The sequence below is a fragment of the Acartia tonsa genome, chromosome 10 (assembly GCF_053477335.1).
Source record: "Acartia tonsa isolate MP-2025a chromosome 10, ASM5347733v1, whole genome shotgun sequence".
Lineage (NCBI taxonomy): Eukaryota > Metazoa > Arthropoda > Copepoda > Calanoida > Acartiidae > Acartia > Acartia tonsa.
Genome location: NC_137269.1, coordinates 6,172,501 through 6,194,023, shown reverse-complemented (window position 1 = coordinate 6,194,023; position 21,523 = coordinate 6,172,501). Strand labels below are relative to the sequence as shown.

Below are 21,523 nucleotides of genomic sequence, written 5' to 3'. Positions count from 1 at the left end.
TCCTTCCCCTCCATTCCCTATCCAACTGTAACAGATACAGGAAATTGGGGGAAATAGGGAGGTAACCTGAGAAGCATTTCACATGCACTTAATATTTCCATTTTTTAAAAATTTAATAGTCTTTATAAAGAAGCCAACAAGTGAATACCTATTTTCTATTTAGTAGTATTTATTTTTGATATCGCATGATCTATTTAAAATGTAAATAGCGTATATTTTTAAGTGTATATAACTATGAATCTAAAACATTTGAATTCAATTTTTAACCGCTAGGGGACTGTAAGCAAATTATCTGTATATAAACAATGATTTTAGAGCTAAAGCCTCAGTATCGATTTCATTTGAAAGTTGCACATTTTCAGTTCATTTTTCAGCAATTATGTATAATAACGGATTTGTATGGGTTAATATCATTGTATTTTGCACAGTGACAATAATAGAACTATATTTAATTTATTATGTATCCGAAAGATGTCGCCTCGAGTGCTACCGCGGTCCATATAAATAGGGATCCATGTAAAGGGGGGGGGGGGGTCCACTGGAAAATCTGTATAAATACAAGTGAATATCCAAATCTAATTCAGTTGTTCAAAAGATTTTTAATTATCTTTTCCACTCTGATTTTTTGAGCTGCAATCAAGCAGCATTTAAATAAAATTAAAAACTTAAATCACTTAAAACGTGATTAATAAAATCTTAATTTATTTCAATTAATATTTGATTGAATTATTTTTAGCTGGAAATTAAAAAATATCTTAGTTCTATTAACTTCCGCTAGGATGATCAGCGGAATAAAGGGCCACTATATAAAAGTAAATGCATATTGTTCTACCCCATAGGTGGAAAAATTAAGTATAAATACTAACAATATCAGAATAATAAATCAGTCATGGTTGATCCTCTTTATTATATTAGTCATATCTAATATTTTTTGAGCTGTAATTCAGCGCTAACTTTATATTATTTAATATTGTGAATCAAGTACTAAACTAGTAAAACTATATTTTGTATAAATACAGACAGAAATAAAAAAATAATTCAGTCTGTTTTTAATGTCTTGTTAGTTGCAAGCTGAACACTTATTTTTAAGCTACTTTGTAGCCTTTCAATCTTTCGAAACTTTTTAGTTCAATTTTACTCCGATAGGTTTTTATCATATATCCAAGTATATAAATAAGGACCCGTATTAAAGTCTAGTAGTTTCTTTAGAACTATCAACATTCTTATGCTTATTAAGAAATTTCTCGAGCTAAAAAGCGCTTAATAAAAACTTAATGAAACCCAGAAAGTTATATAAAATTATTTTAACAATTAACCACATTGTTAAAACATTTCATTATTTAAAAAGATTCGACAGACAACTATACCTGGAACACAGGAAATCTCTGTGTGAGGATTACCACCGTTTAACCGCTGGGGTTGGGATCTTGGAAAATATGCATCTTAGGCTTCGACTAAAAATATAATTTATTTTATAATGCCGATCTGTGCAAAACTAAAAGTTCTTAATCCCGTGGGGGGGGAATTCCTGCAACACGCTTTAGTGGATACAGGAAACAACTTTAGGTCCCTTATTTCTAAAGAAATCTTAGATGATAATAAAATCACATTTACCCCTGCCAATCTTAGCGCTCTGTCTGTAGATTTAAAACCAGTAAATATCATAGGACACGTAAACTTAAAATTCAGCTTTAATGGATCAGATAAAATATTCGAAGAAACATTTTACATCCCTGAAACGACGTCTAAAATTATAAATCTAGGATATGAATTTCTCAAAGTTAATCAAATTAATTTGCTACTAGATAAGTTCTCATTTGAGCTCCCCACTGGCGAGCAAATTCCAATAGAAAATTCAACAATTAACATAGTTGAAGAGAGTAAAAACATACCCTTAATTCCTACAAACAATGTTCATACAGAACAAAACTCCCTTATCCCAGGAATAAATTGGAGGAACCAGGGGGGGACTGGGACATTAAAACAAAATAAAACATGCGTAAAACTAGCAAAGAAAACAACATTCCTGCCGGGGGGGAATACAACGGTAATAACAATACCTACCCACCGAAAAAATAGGAAGCTGTATATATCCCCAAATAATTCTAAAATGACAAGCCATAACGGTTTGATGCTTATGGAGGGTATTTATAATGTAAATGAGAAGGGAGAATGTTGGGTAAATTTTGTTAATTTAGCAGGAAAAAATATTACCTTACTGAATAACGTTAAAGTTGGATATTGTTTTGAATTTGAATCGGATTCCCAAAATTCCTGCAATAAAAATATTAATCAAATAAATGAATTGTCAGGAACTACACTTCTTAAAAGAATTAAATTCATTAAAGAAAAATTAGACTTAGAAAATAGCGACCTTATCAAAAATAACCCCGGGATGAAGGAAAAGGTAGTAAAATTATGCCTTGATCATTTCGATATATTTTCGGTTGACGATGCCGATATCGGTAACTGCGATCTCTTACAGTATAAAATAGACTTGATCCCCGGGGCTAAACCTACTAAGGCTAGAAACATTCAATTAAACCCATTGTACGAAGCCAAATTAAAAGAACAAATTGAAAACTGGTTAAGGGGGGGCGTCATTGAGGAGGGCTACAGCGAGTGGTCCTCCCCGATCTTTGCGGTAAAGAAAAAACCAACGGCTGGGGGGGAAGGTAAACTTAGGTTTGTAATCGATTTTCGTGCGCTTAATAGTGTAACACGAAAGATTAACTGGCCCCTTCCCTTGATTTCTAGTAATTTAGAAAAATTAGGCACTGGCAATGTATTTAGCACCCTCGATTTGACTAGCGCCTTCCATGCGCTAGCCATTTCAGAGGAAAGTAAACACTTGACAGCGTTCACAGCCCTTAACCAGCAGTATCTTTTCAAGAAACTGCCGTTCGGACTGTGTAACGCGCCAAGTGTTTTCTGCCATTTGATGGACAGAGTCCTAACCCTTATCCCTGGCTTGTACGAATTTATAATTTCTTACCTTGATGATCTTATTATATTCTCAAAGAATGTTGAGGAACATCTGAAGCATCTCAGAAAACTCTTCGGAGTCCTAAAAATAGCAAAACTTAAGTTAAATCTAGCCAAATGTAAATTTTTCACATCTGAATGTACATATTTAGGTCATATAGTAAGTTCCCAAGGACTTAAAATGAACCCCGCATATTTAGAACAGATTAAAAATTGGAGCAGGCCCAGGACAGGCAAGGAACTCCAGCGTTTCCTGGGCTTCTCCAATTATTATAGGGCCTATTTCCCATCCTATGCAAAAAACTCTTGTACCCTAGATGAACACAGAAACGATAAAGTTATCGAATGGACCGATTCCCTATCAAAAGATTGGGAAAATTTTATAAATATGTTCTCAAATTCTATAAGTAAAGGCTATCCCCAGTGGGATAAACCAAACCCCTTTATAGTAGATGTAGATTTTTCTACAAGTTATTTCGCTGGAATTCTCAGCCAAAAACAGGGGGGTGAAGAAAGAATTATTGGAATATGTTCCAAAAAATGTAACGGGGCAGAGAAAAATTATCCAAGTTATAAAGGCGAATTAGCATGCCTAGTATTTGTTCTTAAAACCTTTCTTCATTATTTAAGATTTAGAAACTTTATTGTACGTACAGATTCGATTTCCTTAGTTCATTACAAAAAATGGCAAAAAGGAACAATAAATGGTGTAACTCTGAGATGGATTTTCTTTATCCAAAGTTTTGACTTTACAGTAATTCATAGGAAGGGTAGGGACCATTGCAATGCCGACAATCTATCTAGAGGGCAATTTTTATGCAAAGAACATAAGGAAACAGATTGTGAAAAATGTACTAGTTCATTTACCTTGGATCCTTATGAACAGGATTGTCCCTACCAAGACCAGATTTTTGAGTTACATGCGGCGTCGGAAGTCGGTGTGAACAATGTCTGGCAATCTGAAACACAAAAAGATCAAGTATTATCTGACATTCGTAGGTGGATATTCGAAAAAAAGAAGTTGTCGAGTTTTGAAAGAGCAGAACTAACCGGCCGGAAAGAGGTCCTTTTTAAATTAATAGAACATTTATACGTTATGGAAGGACTTCTAATATTTAGACAACCTCTTAGCAATGGAACATTCATTGAAAGACCCGTCGTACCCATTGGATTATATAATAAAGTTTTTGAATTAGCACATAATAATATTATAGGTCACAAGGGGGTTAACGAAACAATACGCAAGATAAATTAAAGATTCTTCCTTATAGGAATTAATAAGTTTGTTGAATCACGCATTAAAAATTGTATCACCTGCCTAAGAAAAATAGGACAGGTACCTAAACATAAACAACCCATCACCCATTCAGCCATTAGTCACGAGATTTTTGGCCAGGTATCGGTAGACCTTATCGGTCCTTTAACCCCTAACTACTTTCAAGGACAACATGTCCGCTACATATTTATCCTAGTTGACCTATTCTCTAGGTACATAATCGCCCACCCCATCAAAGACGCCACCGTGGAAAGCACGGTGAAAGTTATCCTTGAACAGGTGGTACCCACCTACGGCTTATTTCGGTCATTGAGGAGTGACAGGGGAACAAATTTTACTGGGGAAGTTTTCAAAAAAGTTATGGATGAATTAGGTATCGAAACTAAACTTATTCCCCCAAGAAACCCTAATAGTAACCCATGTGAAAGGCATAATCAAAGCATTTATGCAGGTCTAAGATCTGATGACCGATTCGAAAGTAAAGACTGGGCAAGAAAATTAGCTTTGACCACTTTTGTAATTAACTCAAGTACGTCTAGAAGAACAGGGTATACGCCATATTACCTTATGTTCGGCAGACAACCAACTCTTAATCTCGATTTCTTTTCACCAATTCTGCAGAACAGGCAAGACATTGATTGCAGGTCTTACTTAAACTACCTAAAAAATTTGGAAGAAATTATTGCACAGGTTTCCAAAAAATCTAAAATCTATTTAGAATTTCAAAATAAATCTAGAAAGGCTTCATCTCCCATTTTCGTTAACGACGTATGCTTTGCTTTTTTTAATCTAGTCAAGATAGGGGTCAGTAAAAAATTGCAATCTTTCTATGGGGGTCCTTTTATCGTAACAAAAAAATTCTCAGAGGCCCTTTTTGAACTCAGTCCCTTTGGGTCAAATCCAATAAAAACTAACCAAGTTGTTAGTAGAGATAAAATACGAAAAATAGATTCTAAAGTAGAATTATTGGGGGAAACACTTTCCTTTAACGTCTTTCCAATCGAGGAAATTGTCCCGTCTGAGGAAATAACATTGACCATAGATAATACCGGACAAACCGAAATAAACGATAATAAAGGTATAGAAAACGACGATTTTACCTACCTAGATAACGATAGTGATGAATTTATCGAAGAAAACCCTGAGATTAATCAGGATGTACCCCAAGGGGAGGTGGATTGTGATGGGGGAGGGGATATAATGGAAAAAAACTCACCATTTGAGCCACAGCCCAAAGACCAAGAATCCCCTGGCGCAGATCGGTCATCCGGTCCTAACATCCATGTTGAAAATAGTTTCTTAGAAGAAACTGTCCCGTCCGAGGCTTCTTTCTTTGCACAACGACCCAAACAATCCAGCCCTGAAAAAGTTATTAATGTTAACAAACAAAGCATAGTACCCAAATATATATTAGAAGAAGAAAGAAAAACTAGGTCACAAGGGGGGGATAACCGCATACACGTCCAAATCGGACTGCATAACCCAATTAAAAGGAAGAAATAAAATGTATATAAAATGTATAATTATATAAAACAAAGGTGGCAAATGTATATAGCTTAATCTATGTATGTATAATAATGAAAATAAACAAAAAAAAAAAAATATATACGTTAAAACTAACGAATTAACATATTTCAGAGAAAAACAAGAAGCATAAAAATAAAATGCAGCATCATTTGGCAAAGGCACCAGGAGCTCGAGGTAAATTTATTTTGGGATTCTTGGGGCTTTTTATTATTTTGGCAAAATCAAATGCGTCCGAAATAATACAAATAGATGCGACTCAATGTGTAGCAAACGAAAACCCGCGTTTGAAAATCTCTGAATGCGCTGCGTTTCTTAATATTACTAATATTGAACAAAAACAATTTCACCTACTTCAAAAGGTTGAAAGAAAAATTATACCTGGAATTCGTTGCCACCTCCGAACCAGTACTCATTACTGGTATTGTGGCAGATATAGCCACATCCACCTCGCTGCTCCAGCACTTGTGGAGATACCGAGCCTCGTACCTTATGAAGACTGTTACACCATGTCCAAAACTAAAATATTTAACTTTGAAGGAAAATCAGTCTCAGTGTATGAACACCAGATGTCATACACGCGTTTCCTGGTAAACGGGACGCTTTCTTACCCCAACGACCTCCTTAACGGAGGACCGCCTGCGAGGGACACGGCGTAACCATTAACGGCATTTTTATCCCTGGGACATTTGAGGAAAAACAAATAGGGGTCCAGGCTGAGCCTGTTGAATTATTACAAACAAAAGCGGGCTGTTACCTGGGCAGTCACTGGGTGGGAAACAATTGTCTAGATCACAATCTTAGAATAGGCTACGATCAGAATTATCTCGGATGATAAATCTGATAACGCACAAAAATTCACTTCTCCTTGGCGAACGGTAGACATCTTTAATATTTCATTGTTTACATTTGAAGGAGAACAGGGTGACCAAAAATATCTAGTGATCGATCCCCAAATTACGCTAGCGTTAGAACTTAAAGATAAAAAACATTTTGAAAATCTAATTCCTGAATTATCTTATTACAAAACTAATATTGATAACTTAATGGTATGGTTCACAAACTCTGTAAAACCATATTTTCCACTTTTAAACGCTAAGGAAAAAGATGACATGCTACCACTAGAGATTTTTTATTCCTACCAACAATATAGTAAATTAATCGTCCCCGAAACTCGCTGCTTACAGAACCACTTTCTGTCTAAAAGTAGTATTCAGACCCATCGTAAAAAATTAGTTAGGGCGCTCGGTGAACTGGATCTGGTAATACAGTGCAATAACCTTAAAATCAATGTTTCTCTGGGAGAAAATTTACCCTGTTTTGTGGATCATTTCTCGGTTTCAATCAATAATAAGACTATGGGGATATCACCGTTTTCACGCAGATTGGTTAACACCACCCATTTAACTCCGACCAAATGTTCCGAAAATCCAATTTTCTTACATTTGTACCAAGGAAAATTCATTGGGAATCAAGGGCAGGGTATGCAAATATTAAATGTAAACCAATATCTTATGGATAAACCGATTAGCCTATTTCTTTATCATTCTTGGCAAAGCCTAGAAAAAACTAATTTCTCAGAAAGTGCCGAGGAATTATACCTCAGCCAACTTGCCGCGGACTCTAATAATTTTGAAGTAAAAATTACCGACTCCTGGTTTATTCAAACGTATCATAAAGTGGTTGATTTTCTATCTAGTACTTGGTATCATATAGTGCTTGTAGTAGCAGCCATCCTTACAGGAATAGGGTCGTTATTATGCGTCGTTTTTATCATCTATATATTAGCCTGCACCAAAATTCACGCGTACAAAGCAGGAGGTACGAGTGAAACACACGAATTACGGGATTTTACAAATAATGGGGAAAACTAATCTCCAAAAAACGGACGACCTGTAAACAGACATATATACCTATAAGATTGTCGTCCCTAAAGGTCGTCTTTGTAAAAATATTTCCTTATTCGGTATAAGGAATTAATGACCCTTAATTTTAAGTTTATTATTTTTATTTTAGGATATCCCAGGCGAAATTTTTCAAGGGGTTTCCACCACTCCCATGGGGCCGGTCACCCTTCATACCGTCGAGGATATGAAGAGGCACCCTTCTACAATGAAGAGGACTATTATTACGACAGCAACCAGGGCTATCCCCAGGGCGGCCATGAGGAAGCCTACTATGAGCCTGACGAGAACAGGTATCATACTCAGCCTCGAGTAAAACCGCCACGCAACCCTGAAAACCTCAGTGAACTTCAGTGTGTCTCAAAATCGATCCACGTCTATCGCACCGCGGGAAAAGATGTTCCAAAGGAACTCCTTGAATTGCAAGAAAAATTGCGGCAGGCTAAAAATTTAGAGGCCAACGAATATCCCGATAAAGCCAGGCCTAGGGCCAGGCCTCTAATGGAACAAAATATGATACCTAGGGGAGGGGAACCGCAAAAAAATCGGATGGAATCGCCACCAAAACGTAGTGCCTCACCTGAACTAGAGGTAGTCGCCGTAAAATCAGCCCCAAAAGCGGTAGAAAAACGTCCGCCAACACCAACAGGCAGCGTCGGCCCAGCAGCCAAGAAGGCTAAGGTGGAAACTCAACCGCCTCCATTACCCCCTAAAAAGAAAGAGACATTAGCAGAAAGCAAAATTGAGCCTAAAGCTTTTTGGGTGACTGCTGAGGAATGGAAAAAAGTCCTATCCTCCACCGTAAAAGAAGCAATAGAAGAAGCTCTTCTCCCCTTCCAGAGAAGCCTGGAATCTAAAATTGCTAACAATGCTTCATATGTTGAGAAAGCACATATACACCATGGCAAGCGCCTTATTGAAATTTCCGCAGAATTACTGCGGAACCGCAAAACTTTGCGCGAAAAAATTCGCACTGTCTCCGAGGACTCGACCGTCGAGTTAAAATCACGAATGACCACTGTTATTGAGGCCACTAGTCGATTGTTGGACCAAAACTCTGACAGGGTAATTAAATATATTAATACTCGTTGTAATATTATAAATGTACCTGGGCAGAATGTGGCGACCATAGAGGCATCCCTTCCTGCTGAGGACGTACCCCGGCCAGATGATGATGGAGTTGAGCTGATTTCCCACTATGGCGGTTCTGAGTGCTCTGATGAGTACAGGCCCACCGATAGAGAAGGCAATCCCGAGGTCCTTGATCCTGCAGAGGAAAACAGTGACACAGAGCTCGACGCTCAAATCAGTGAGCTCTTTCCATCTGGAATTGATCTGCCTGTTAATCCGCAGGCTGGCGCTGTCTCTGAAGACCCAGTGGCCACGGCTCCCTGCGAGGGCGTGTTGGCCCTCCAGAATGCTGTTGCTCCAGAGCTTCCAGCAGCTCCAGAAGATCCTACTCCCTCAGAACCCAATCCTGTTGATATCGTAAAGAGGGCTATGGCCGCAATCGAAGAACCTGCGAGTACAACAGCAACCCGCAGAAGCAGGCGTGCAGGTCAACTGTGAGGGAATATTTCATATTCCCTCAGAAGGAGGCGAGTGTGGTATTCTCCATTCAAGTTTATGCATTTCCATCCCTGTCCACATTCCTATACTTCTCTGGCTGAGTCAGACCTCCACTTGTAACCGCCACTATACTCCATCCTGCTGTGTTGAGGGACTAGTTGATTTTATGTAGGCCTTGTGAGAACATCTCTCCACCAGCTTACACTTGGTAGACTGTATACCTATATGCTAGGTTGTCGACAGTCTTTTATAGATTAATTATTTATTTGATTTTTTAGATTTTGTAAATAAAGCAGGTACAATTTAAAAACAATATTGAAAAGAGCAACAAATTACAAGAAAATACAATATTAATTTCTAAAAAATACCTTACAAATACCGTCTTAAAAGCATAAGAACAAATGCAATAGTAACAATAGGTATTAATTAATAACAAGATATAGATTCTATATTATAATATCATTTTTAAAAATAACAATCCGAAGCTATCTTTATTTACTAAGTATATTTGCAATTACTTTTATTTAATGAAATCTTCCAATTTTTAACATGTACAAAACGGCCTGGTTAATTGCTTCAAGATCCATGTCAGATCTATATAGGAAATAAATGTCTATAAACGAGCTCAAGTTTTCCAAGGAATATATGATTAAAACTCATAGTGCTCCAATAATCCATAATAAACTCTCATTGCCCAGAACGATAAGACCCATTATTTTACTTTATTAAAAATAAATTCATTTTTTTCATTTCATGTTGCTATTTACCTTATATTGATGTATTTAATTTCTAATCATAAAAAAGAAAATTTAAGTTTATAATATGATAAATTTAAGAAAACTATGTTTTAAAAGAATTCGATTGTGGCGACATTTTGTGTGTTCAAATATTAAACTAAAATTGTAATCATCATCATTAACCCTTTGGTGATGGTAATGTAAAGAAAAAAATATAATTTAAAAAAATCTTTTAAAAATCATTTAAATTATTAAATATTTACTTTCTTTTAGATAGTAATGCCGGGTGAGGAAAATAGATTTATTGAGAAATAGATATGCATATAGAAAACTAGCCAATAGGGAGATAATTATATCGAGCCAACTCTAGTACATAAATATAATCAATCATGTAACAATCCGAAGCTATCTTTAGTTTTACACAAATAAAATCGACCATAAAATGGTAATGTGAGGGGGGGGGATAATTAAACTTTCATCGATTTTGGAAAAAAATAGCATGTATTAAAAACATCTTTAAATAAGGAAGATTGCTTTCAAACTTTTGTAAAAGTGGATTTCATCATTTTAATATTACTAGAGTTATCTTCTAAAGCTAGTTTCTTCAAATCTTGATATCAGGATGTTGAAAGAGCTTCAATCTTCATGGTAGAGTTGTGAATATTATTGATAAAGGACACTCTGAAGTTTTCAAATCAAAAGTAATTTTCAAAAGCCAACAGTTAAGAAAACTAAATAGCGTCCTCCAAAAATACAATTATCAAGAACATAATAATCAATAAATACAAAGCACATCAAGTAAACATCATCAAAATTGCCAAAAATCAGTCCATTATTTTAGGCCATATTGACCAATATTTTCCTAAGAAACCTGTCTATATAAATATTAGAAAAAGGCCTATGCGACCAATATCATCATTTTCTTTTATTTTCCCTAAGTTTCCTAAAATTCTAGTACCCAGTGATTTTAAACGATAACGTAAATTGGTATTAAACTTTTTTCCAGAAAGGACAAAGTAAAATATAGAGTTTTATTTTTACAAACTAAACCTTCTTAAAAACAAGAACGATTACGTAAAAAGTACGGATATCAACCCATTAGTTTAATCTAGTTTTAAAAAGAAAACCAAAACGGATTTGTAACCCATGAGTAATCTCATATCTAAATATCCACAGAACCGACATATATGTGTTTCATAATAGGCCTTAAGATAAAAGCATGGGTATACATGTTATAATTGAATAAAATTTATATTTTAAAACTGCTTCTTCACACACAGACACACACACACAAAATAACTAACAGAAAACAAAAGTACAAAAGAGTGCTACAAAAAGGACAATTGCAAATTAAATTTTTTTGCTTCTTAAATTAGTTCAAATTAGCAAGTTCACGGTAAAAACTACACTAAAAGCAACACGTATAATACAACAAGTAATTAACACCATGAAACTGCTCAGAGCATCAAACCATATAAATTATTAGAGATCGAAATTAACTACTTTTGTCTGTTTTGTAGCACTCCAACGTGGAAAACACATTTTCAACTCTTTAAAAAAAGCCAAATTAACAAGTCAATTTGTTTATTTTATTAATAGCTAAGATGGAAAAAAGGGGGCTTTAGACGTAATCCATAATTTAAGTCCTTATAAATTATCAAACGTAATTATCCGACTCAAAACAATTCTACCAAACAAGGCTAAAAGAAAATTAAGTAATGAAATGTGTGAATTTGAGAGAAAAAGATTTTTAGAAAGAAAATTAAATAGATAGTAAAAACACTTTATACAAATGAAACAAACAAATACATCGACACCCGTACACACACATAGACTCATTTTCGTAGTACAAAAGTGCTACAAAATAACAAAAAAAAAACTTATATTGCCTTAATTATATGAGACATTCTTTGAAAGCAAAATCAATTGAATTTATTATTCCAAAAAACTATTTAAAGACACAAAAATAAATACTTAAACGATGAAACACGACTTTTCTGTTCCTTTAAATAGTATTAAGACTTTAAAAGTTCTTTAAAAGTATTATTATTTTGTTGACCACAATTTCACTGTAGCTGATTTTAACTTTAGTTTAATTCGTAGCACTAACAAAAACATTTTACGATCTCAATTCATACAAAAAATACTGCCAATATTATAAAAATAGTTATGCAGAAAGTATTTAATAAACGCAAGCTTAACAAATTAGATAAATAATATGCAATAGATTTAATGAAAATGAACCATGATTGATCTTATAATGAACACGTGGTAATCCTCTAAAATTCATTCACTTTTACAGCTGCTTTTTCAAATTACCCAAAATTACAGAAAAAAACCCTAATAATAATCATGATGACCTATACAACACGTGGTTATCAAATCAAACGAGGGAGTACATTATATAGCTGGTTATCCAACTTAAAAAAAAAGTAAGGGGGGGGGGGTGAATAAATGTAAATTTTTGGGAACAAGTACAATCTATAATTTAACAAAAAGCACGATAATACCCAGGGACAAGGGAAGGCTATTCTGGCAAACAATGCTTTAGAGCTGATTTCTTAGATTTCCAGTTTAAACTTGATGATGAGATAAAGCAACTTTAAGCAGAATTTGATAAGAAACTCAAGCATTATTTTAATACTTTTTGCTCTGTTTACTAAAAGCCATGCTAAAAGGATTGTCAGAATTTGTCTGCACATTCAGTTTAAAGATGTATGAGCAAACTTAAAGCTTTTTTACAACTTTTAGGTATTTTATCTAAATCATAAACTACTCGTAAATTATATGTTAAATAGTGAATAAATTTATTAAAAATTCTAAAGAGTGGATAGCTGTAATACTTTTAAAAATATTTAAGATTGTTTAAATATTTATCTCATTTACAAATTTAAATTCAAAAAAAGTTTTTACGACACCTAGCAATAAAATTCTGAACTACATAGCTATGTATTTTCACAATCATACATTTTATGATATTTGTTGTAGTTTAATTTTGACTTTCTTGGCAACTTCTTGTATCTAATGGCTAAACACGTTGGAGGAAAGTGGCGAATTAGGAAAGTAAAATAAAAAAGCTTCCCTGAAATCATGATTTATTAAGTACTGCAATAATTAAACCTAAAAACTACTAATCTTCTCTAAATATTACAACTTACAAACTTTTTTAATCATTTAAAATATGGGTAATTTCCCCCAAAGTGCCTTGTAGAGCACAGAGCCCCACCATTTCCCTACCATTAATGTAAAGCAAATTGAAAACGATCAAAGGGGCACTAGTCCTTTTGTTATAGCAAAGGTAACCAAAAAAAAAATCTAAAAGGAGGGGAACAGTGCTTGATAGGCAACTTTGTGGTAAAGCCCCAATATATGCTTTTTTAGCTTATTTTAGATTAAGTTGATGTTCAAATAGAATTTAGTATTTTATATTTTAGGGTTATTTTTTTTCAAAGAGAAGCTTTTCTATAATTAGGATTGGTCAGTCCATAGGCATGTTAGAATTGTCCTATCATTTTAAAACTTTGCAGGTGATTCCTGTAGGTATGATTTAGCAAGCGTAGCAACTCCATAATCGTTACCAGAATGTCCGTATGTCCATTTTAAACATGGACAAATTTTTATGTGATTCCTGTGACAACAAAGTACATTATTATAAGCGAAGCAACTCTATAATCATGTCCCAGAAATGTGAGTATGTCCATAAACATTATCCTTTATCAAGCAGTTTTTACTTACAATTTTGCTTCGACTCTAATACATTTATATTCTGATTATTCAGTTCTGAAATTCTACAAGTGTTAATGTCCATTTGTCCTACTGTTTCAGAGCTTTGTTCTCATAGATGGTGTCATCCTTGTTTAATAAGTAATGAACAATTAATTTAATTTTAAGCTTTATGCATAAGTTAGATTATTTTCTAATTCTTTTCAATTTTTCTGTAAAGATCCAATTCGTTAGGGTTGAATTTGTCCAATTTCTTTTTTTATAGATTTATATAGTGAGATATTTTTTAGTTATTGAATCATTTTGAAACTTTTGCTTTAACCTGCCTCGAGGGGTTAATCAAGGTGTTAATCAAAGTGCTTTTGATTAGAAATTTGGTGAAATATTTTGTTTTTGTTTGTAAACAGTTACAAATATCATGAAATGTAAAGATTTTAATTTCAGGAAGTATTATAAAATATTTTTTAAATCTCCCTAATTCTAAATTGTTTAGTAAGAAGCCTTTGTTTTGATTCTAAAAACAGACGGTTAATGAGGTGAGGTTTGGTGATATTATACTTTCTGAATTGAACAATACTACAAAATACAAGTATGTTGCACCTTCTCTTTTGCTCTGTACCCTATAAGGTTTTCAGAGTAGGTTTCGTGATTTTCCTAGAATTGTTGCCCAGAAAGACTATCCTTTGTCCTTGGATAATACCCTATTTACATGTTGGAATCAAAAATTCTAAAACCAGCTTAAGGAGTTGTTTCATAAATCCATATAAAACTAACTCCATTACTAAATCTATCCAGCGGACAAAACAAAAATAAGAACAGGAGCAATAAAAACTTAATGAGATTTGTACGAAATACCATAAAAAAATAAGGAAGCAAAACTTCTTAAATGACAATTTATAAGTTTTAAAACACACACACAGAAAAAATATATTATAACCTATCGCAACCGTGTCCGCTAATCAAATGAGTGTTGGTGATCCAACAGGGTTAAAACCAGTTTTGTACGAGAGTACACATTGTGTACTACACAAAGAGAGGAGAGGTGGTCAGACCACCTTCCTTCTTGGTGTCTCGTACTCAACTCAACTCGACAGTCTTAGTCCCATATTCCTGTGCACGTGGTTTTCTGTCCTGTACAGAAAACGAGACGTCCAAGCCTTTAATTGATATCATATTTAAATATATCCTATAATAATAATCCCATTAATCTGCCTATTCTAACCAGTTTAACTGCTTAATAAATATTGTATTTTTTAGAAATACCTTTGTTATATTATTGATATTTAATTGTGTCGAAGCTACTCTATACTCGTATTCCGGTCTGTCTGTACATCCCCTCATACGTCAATACCTACTAATAGTTATTGAGTTGTTATGCTTTCAAAATTGTTCCCTTTTTGAAAAATATATAATAAGTCATCCTTAACATACAGACAGGCCCCAATTGTAAAAAAGCTTAGATTTTTACTAATAATTATTAACTAGTAATATGATATTATGACAGGGGAAAAATTGTCATCAAATGAGCTTGCTAGTATTCCTATCATTTATTGGTCAATTCGTTCATCCACTAGGAGGGGAGGGAATGGGGTAAAGTGGGTGCCAGGTAGGTATTGTTATTTTAGCCCGCTATGTGTTTCACTTTATTAGATAACAAAGAAATCTGAGGTTAATTCTTAAAAAACTTTTTTGGCTCACTGCCTAAAATAGTGAGACAAAATGATCCCCTTTAAATTTTTGGCGAGCCTCACTAATTTTAGTGAGGCAAATAATTTTTAGTGAGGCAAAAGTTTTTGGTTCTACTGCAGTTCACGGTAAAATATTGCTGGTAAGCAAAATTTTTAAAAATCTATGAATTTTAAGGGCTGCTAGCTGCCAAACAGCTGAACGTACAAATCATGCCCGCACACTATTTTAAGCGGCATAAGAAGGCCTACAAATATTCTGGAATAGCCATAAATCAATAATGCATAATTATCTCGCAGTGTAGAGAAATGCGCGAAAAAGACCTATTTTAAGCGTTTTTTCTCCATTGAAGAATTCCCTGTGCATCATTGGATCTTGGCTATTCCAGATTAATTGTAGGCCTTATTATGCCGCTTAAAATGGTGTGCGGGTATGATCTGTACGTTCAGCCGTTTGGCAGCTAGCAGCCTTTAAAATTCATAGATTTTAAAAAATATTGCTTACCATCAATATCTTACCGTGAACTGCAGTAGATCCAAGTTTTTAAAAGAATCCACCTCTGGTGTAAGATCCATATAATAATATATCCAATTAACTGGTTTACCTCAATGGTTCTTTGCTCAACTCCCCAGAATTCTGTTCAATACTAATCATGGTACACCTAGATGGATAATTGTTATTTCTCGCATCGTATTATAAACAGCTTTCCGCAGATATAGAATGTACAATTATTTGATTAAAACCAGTTTTTTTAGCACCGAGGTGCCGAAGGTTTAAATCTTATAATTGTGCATTTTTATATTTGTAGAAAGCTGGATATAATACGATGCTAGACCTAATTTTTTTGTATGGATGAGAACCATGATGATTCCTATCAACCGGATTCGAAACCGATTAATATCCGGTGTATTAGAACCGGTTCGCATTCATCATATAATACTATGTCTAGCATCGGGTTATATCCAGCTTTCTACGATTATGAAAATGTACAATCTTAAGATTAAAGATAGCCCATGCCTTCAGCATCTCGGGACTAAAAAAATGATTTTAATCTTATAATTGTACATTTTATATCCGAGGAAAGGTGTTTATAATACGATGCGAGAAATAACTATTATTGTTATTCAGATTCATAGATAATAACAGAAATAAAGATTTATTGTATATACATTGAAAGGTTTTTGAATTTTGTTTAATGTAATCTGAAACTAGATGGATAGATAATCTATAGCTGGTTTGATGCATATATAGATGATAGATAGACATATTTAAAGATAGATGTTTGGGTAATTAGATAGATATATACCAATAATAAATACAAATTTATAGATGGTTGGTTGATAGACAGATACATAGGGATAGATGGATAGTTTTTTGTAGGAATCTCTAAATAGTCATATTACAGGAAATGGGTCATATGAAGAAAACGAAGTTGCGGGTTTCGTCGTATTTTCACAATAGCTTTTGAAAGGTTATTTTATTTTAGGTTAGGTGATTGCCCCGCAGGGTTAGGTAATTGGCCCCGCAGGGTTAGAGCCCCCCCACAGGGGCTAGAAATAGGAGAAAAGCTACTATAGTGAAAATAATACGAAACCCGCAACTTTGTTTCCATCACATGACCCTAGGAAATTAGTATTAATACCTTAGGAGAAGTGACATTTCATCAAGCAATTAGTAGAATAGTTTTTCTTTAAAAAAAACAATACTTACCTTTTACAAGGACCAACAATGTTGAAAGAAATACTGTCATCTTTTTCACTTGCACAGTCTTTTTGTGCATCATTACTTTCCAATTTCTTGCTTGTACAGTCTTTTTCCAATGTCAATTTGTTCCATGTTTCCTCCTCAAATTCTGATGGACCCTGAATAGTTTTTTTTTTGTAGTAACTTCGTTCCAGGAATCTATAGCCTAAAACTTATGTGTTTACTACAAAACAAGGATGACAATATCTATAAATACGAAGCTCAAAAAACAGACTGAATGAGAGACGAATATTAGCATCTGTAGAGTGTCAATACTTAATAAGAAACCCAAATTTTAAATTTTTGGCGAAATTGAATAAATACAGGATTTGTTATAGGACATACTTACATTATTAGGACTTTATTATAGAGATGCTTTGCATTATAACATTGTATTTTGTGGTCCTAGGAATCATTACTAAAAACTTCAGATGAACAGTATAATTATATCGTAAAGATAAATATGATTTTAAAAATCAACATGATTTAAATTATAGAGTTGCTACGCTTTCTAAACTGCACCTTACTGTTACATGAATCATTATGCTAGGTTTTAAATCGATAGGACAATTCTAACATGCCAAAATTAGCGATAAAAGCTGTTACGTAGCTATTAGAGTAAAACACTATAGAAAGAAAGGGTTAAATAACTGTATCTCCCCAGCGCAACTGCCTTGTGCAACCTTTTCTAATGGATCATTGAAAATCAACCAATGGTGTCGCCTACATTTACACAGCCAAGTGGCATAAAATAAGAAGCAGACGAAAGAGGTCTTTGAAAAAGGAAGGGAGGTAGTTGTCTGTATATACATCTATACTATAGATCTGTTACGTAGCTACTCTACCTGAACGATCATATTTCCTCTAAATCTGAGGGTCAACGAATCCAAATCTAGATCTAGATTATCCTCACCAAACCTCTCCGCATTCTCTTTTATCTTTGCTTCAAGACTAGAAAATAAGTAAATCTGCAATCTTATTTTTATATCATTAAGTTGGTTAAATGGGATTAATTTGTTAAAGAGAATATTTCAAAATATGTGCGGTTTCTCATGGGAGGCTAGAGCTACCCTCCCACAAAATAGTTATAAACCTTCTCTTGACCCATAAAAATGTTTGATGTAAAGGAGAAACCATATCGGTCCAGAGGTTATCGACATCCTTCACTACAGACAGACATCCTATTACTTTTATATATAAGGATAGATTACCTTTGAATGCTGGCAACATTTAGAGTGAGAAGTTCGCTGTCATTAGCCAAGGAATTGCTGCCTCCATTCTTTCTAGCACTAAATCTCTTCAGCCCTCTTACAAGCCTAAAAAGTTTAGAGATTATTAGAATTATTAGTAGCGAGCTACTCTATAATTCACTTTGTCCGTCAGTAAGTCCGTAAAGATATTCCCATTGTTATAGGGCATATCTAAGTATATAGTAATTTAAAAAATGCTTTTCACATATCATCTTTCTCCCTCTCTCTGAATACCTGATTTTATTTCTGACAAGAGCCTGCTCCAACCATTCTCCAGATTTTCTATCTCTCTCTCTCTCTCTCTCTCTCTCTCTCTCTCTCTCTCTCTCTCTCTCTCTCTCTCTCTCTTTCTCATATATTATCTTTCTCCCTCTCTCTGAATACCTGATATTATTTCTGATAAGAGCCTGCTCCAACCATTCTCCACCTTCTCTCTCTCTCTCTCTCTCTTTCTCTCTCTCTCTCTCACTCTCTCTCTCTCTCTCTCTCTCTCTCTCTCTCTCTCTCTCTCTCTCTCTCTCTCTCTCTCTCTCTCTTTCATATATTATCTTTCTCCCTCTCTCTGAATACCTGATATTATTTCTGATAAGAGCCTGCTCCAACCATTCTCCACCTTCTCTCTCTCTCTCTCTCTTCTCTCTCTCTCTCTCTCTCTCTCTCTCTCTCTCTCTCTCTCTCTCTCTCTCTCTCTCTCTCTCTCTCTCTCTCTCTCTCTTTCTCTCTGTCTATCTGTCTGTCTGTCTGTATCTCTCTCTCTCTCTCTCTCTCTCTCTATCCCTCTCCTCCTCTCTCATATTACCTGAGATTATATCTGCCAAGAGCCTGCTCCAACCATTCTCCAGCTTCTGATCCACAATCCAAACCTTCTATCTTTTCTCCACAAATCTTTCCTAAATTTTATCCAAATTACTGATCCAAATCCAGTATAGTTTCCAAACCGATTAAATCCATTGGATTATTATCGGTTCTCAGCCATACTAAAAAATCATGTATAGCATCGTATTAGAGACAATTTTGCTTTGGTCGCTCGGGTCTTTCAATACTGGTTTTTAATTTTTAATTTTAATATCCGCAGACATCTCTCTATAATATGATGCTATAAATAACTATTCTTCTAAATAATATATTATGTTAAAAATAATGTATTTGATACTGATAGCTAAAGTAATCTGGGTTAAAAGAAGGGTTTTGAATTAATTGGGCCGGTATATTTTTATTCCCGTAGGTTCATTTCAACTTTTCAAAAGTAATAATTTCTTTTTGATTTTTTTACATGTAAATTTTTGTGTGTTAACCACTGAACCAATTTTAATGCAGGTTTACATAGGTACAGATGTGGTTTTAGATTTTTTCTGTCTTTTCCTCATTTTTCATTCGAATAGATGGCTCTAAAATATTAAAGTAAAAAAAAATTTTCAAATACAATCAAAGCAAGGTATATAAAGAGACAAAACTTTATAAATTTTCATTTTTGACGTTTCTCAATAAAAACAGAATAATCGGAAAACTTAAATCGAAATCCAACCAATAATTGCTAATGTATATTGGGTCAGCTGAATTTGAGTTTCCGATTGTGTACATAGTTTCCTCATCCTATTTCAATATTTCCTACTAGCTAAAAAAGCTCAAAACTTAAAAGCTGAAAAATTAGAATTTTGAATGTATAATACATTATTGTGCTTTTCCTTTGACCAGAGTAGCTGAAAATAGGTTTTGCATTTTTTGGTTATCTGTTGTACAAATTCGGAAATTAGGGAAGAAATAGGCAATCGATTTTCAGTTGATCGTATATTGTATATTGAGTGTTTTTGTAAAAGCGCTGAATTTTTTACACAAATATTTTTTTTATTACGTTATTGTTATTTTTTTACTCCTTTTGGTATAAGATATTCTTCTTACTAAAGGGAGGGAGAAGACATTTGGATCTTAATTTCACTAGTCCCCAAATTTTTATACTGACGTATTCTTATTCGTTTGCTTATCAAATTTGGGGACTTTTAATGAATTTGGATTGTTGTATCATTAAGTTGAGTATCGAAATGCTTCAACCCTTAATTGTAATCTACAGAAGAGCTAATTATGTGTATCATCATTGGGGATTTACATCAATTTATCGGCCACTGCAAATACCCGCATCCTTCTTTGCACGTCATTGTGAAGGTACATACATTTTATATACAATATAAATGTAAAGAATAATGGGTAAAGTTGAAATGATCCTATTTAACATAAAACTGAATAAGTTGGAATGGTTAAAAGCTTTTTTTTCTTCTCATTTCTATTTAAATACCAGATACTTTGCCCCTAGCATTGCCCCAAGAGGTGGTGGATCCAAACCCCACCCTTGCTATAAAATGCACTAATTTTTAATTTTCTTTAGATGGGGGATTGTCCAATCCGCTAACCTCTGAATGACCAGTAGGAACAGTCAATTAAAAGCAGAGCTTAATTTTCAATAATATTAATGTTAATTGTATGCAAAGGCGTGTAGAAGGGTGGCGTATCCACCCACAGGCAAAATTATGGAGGATAGAAACTACTCCCTTTGACATGGGTCTACATCCTCCTAATACAGCTAAGGAAAAAAAACCTAACCACAAAAATTAATGATTGATGTAAAATATTTTTGACGCTTCGCGCACCCCTGCCATAACCCAGTGCACGCCACTGATTGCATGATAGGTTAGAAAGGAAATGACATAAATGCACCTGAACATAACTCTTTCTCCAGCAAATCCTGTTGAGAATCCTGTACGTCCAAGGACACTTGCAAAGGTTCCAGAGAGGGAAAGGTGAGAACCAGTTTTGTTGAGGTCAGGTCTATGGAGGTTTCAATTTGAGCCATTAGAGGCTCTTGCTTCTGGGTTAGGACACGGGAACCCTAAAACAATATGATCTATTTTAGTCAGGGAAAAGGGAATGATAATCTGATAAACAATTCTAAAGGAAAATTGCCCCACAACCTCCTTCCTCTTTTCCTCCCCTTCTTACCCACCCCTCTTCAGTTATATGAAAAAATAAGATATACCCCCAGCTAACTTACAAAGGTTTCGTGATTTTTTTTGTAGAATTGATTTTTATAATAGCTAGGCCTGCATTTTAGTATATTTGTCTATCTATCCATTT

At 34.3% G+C, this 21,523-nt stretch overlaps 1 protein-coding gene across 1 annotated transcript in view; it reads right to left on the bottom strand.

Moving 5' to 3' along the window:
* The window catches only part of mal (molybdenum cofactor sulfurase), a 36,727-nt gene that overhangs the window by 7,321 nt on the left and 7,883 nt on the right, over positions 1-21,523 (bottom strand). Inside the window, exons 7-12 of the mRNA XM_080174904.1 lie at positions 21,107-21,278; positions 19,197-19,287; positions 18,359-18,463; positions 17,993-18,098; positions 17,115-17,266; positions 16,009-16,065 (exon numbers count right to left, since the gene is read on the bottom strand). Of these exons, the coding sequence (XP_080031030.1) occupies positions 16,009-16,065; positions 17,115-17,266; positions 17,993-18,098; positions 18,359-18,463; positions 19,197-19,287; positions 21,107-21,278 (683 nt within the window). The remainder of the gene's footprint in view (positions 1-16,008; positions 16,066-17,114; positions 17,267-17,992; positions 18,099-18,358; positions 18,464-19,196; positions 19,288-21,106; positions 21,279-21,523) is intronic.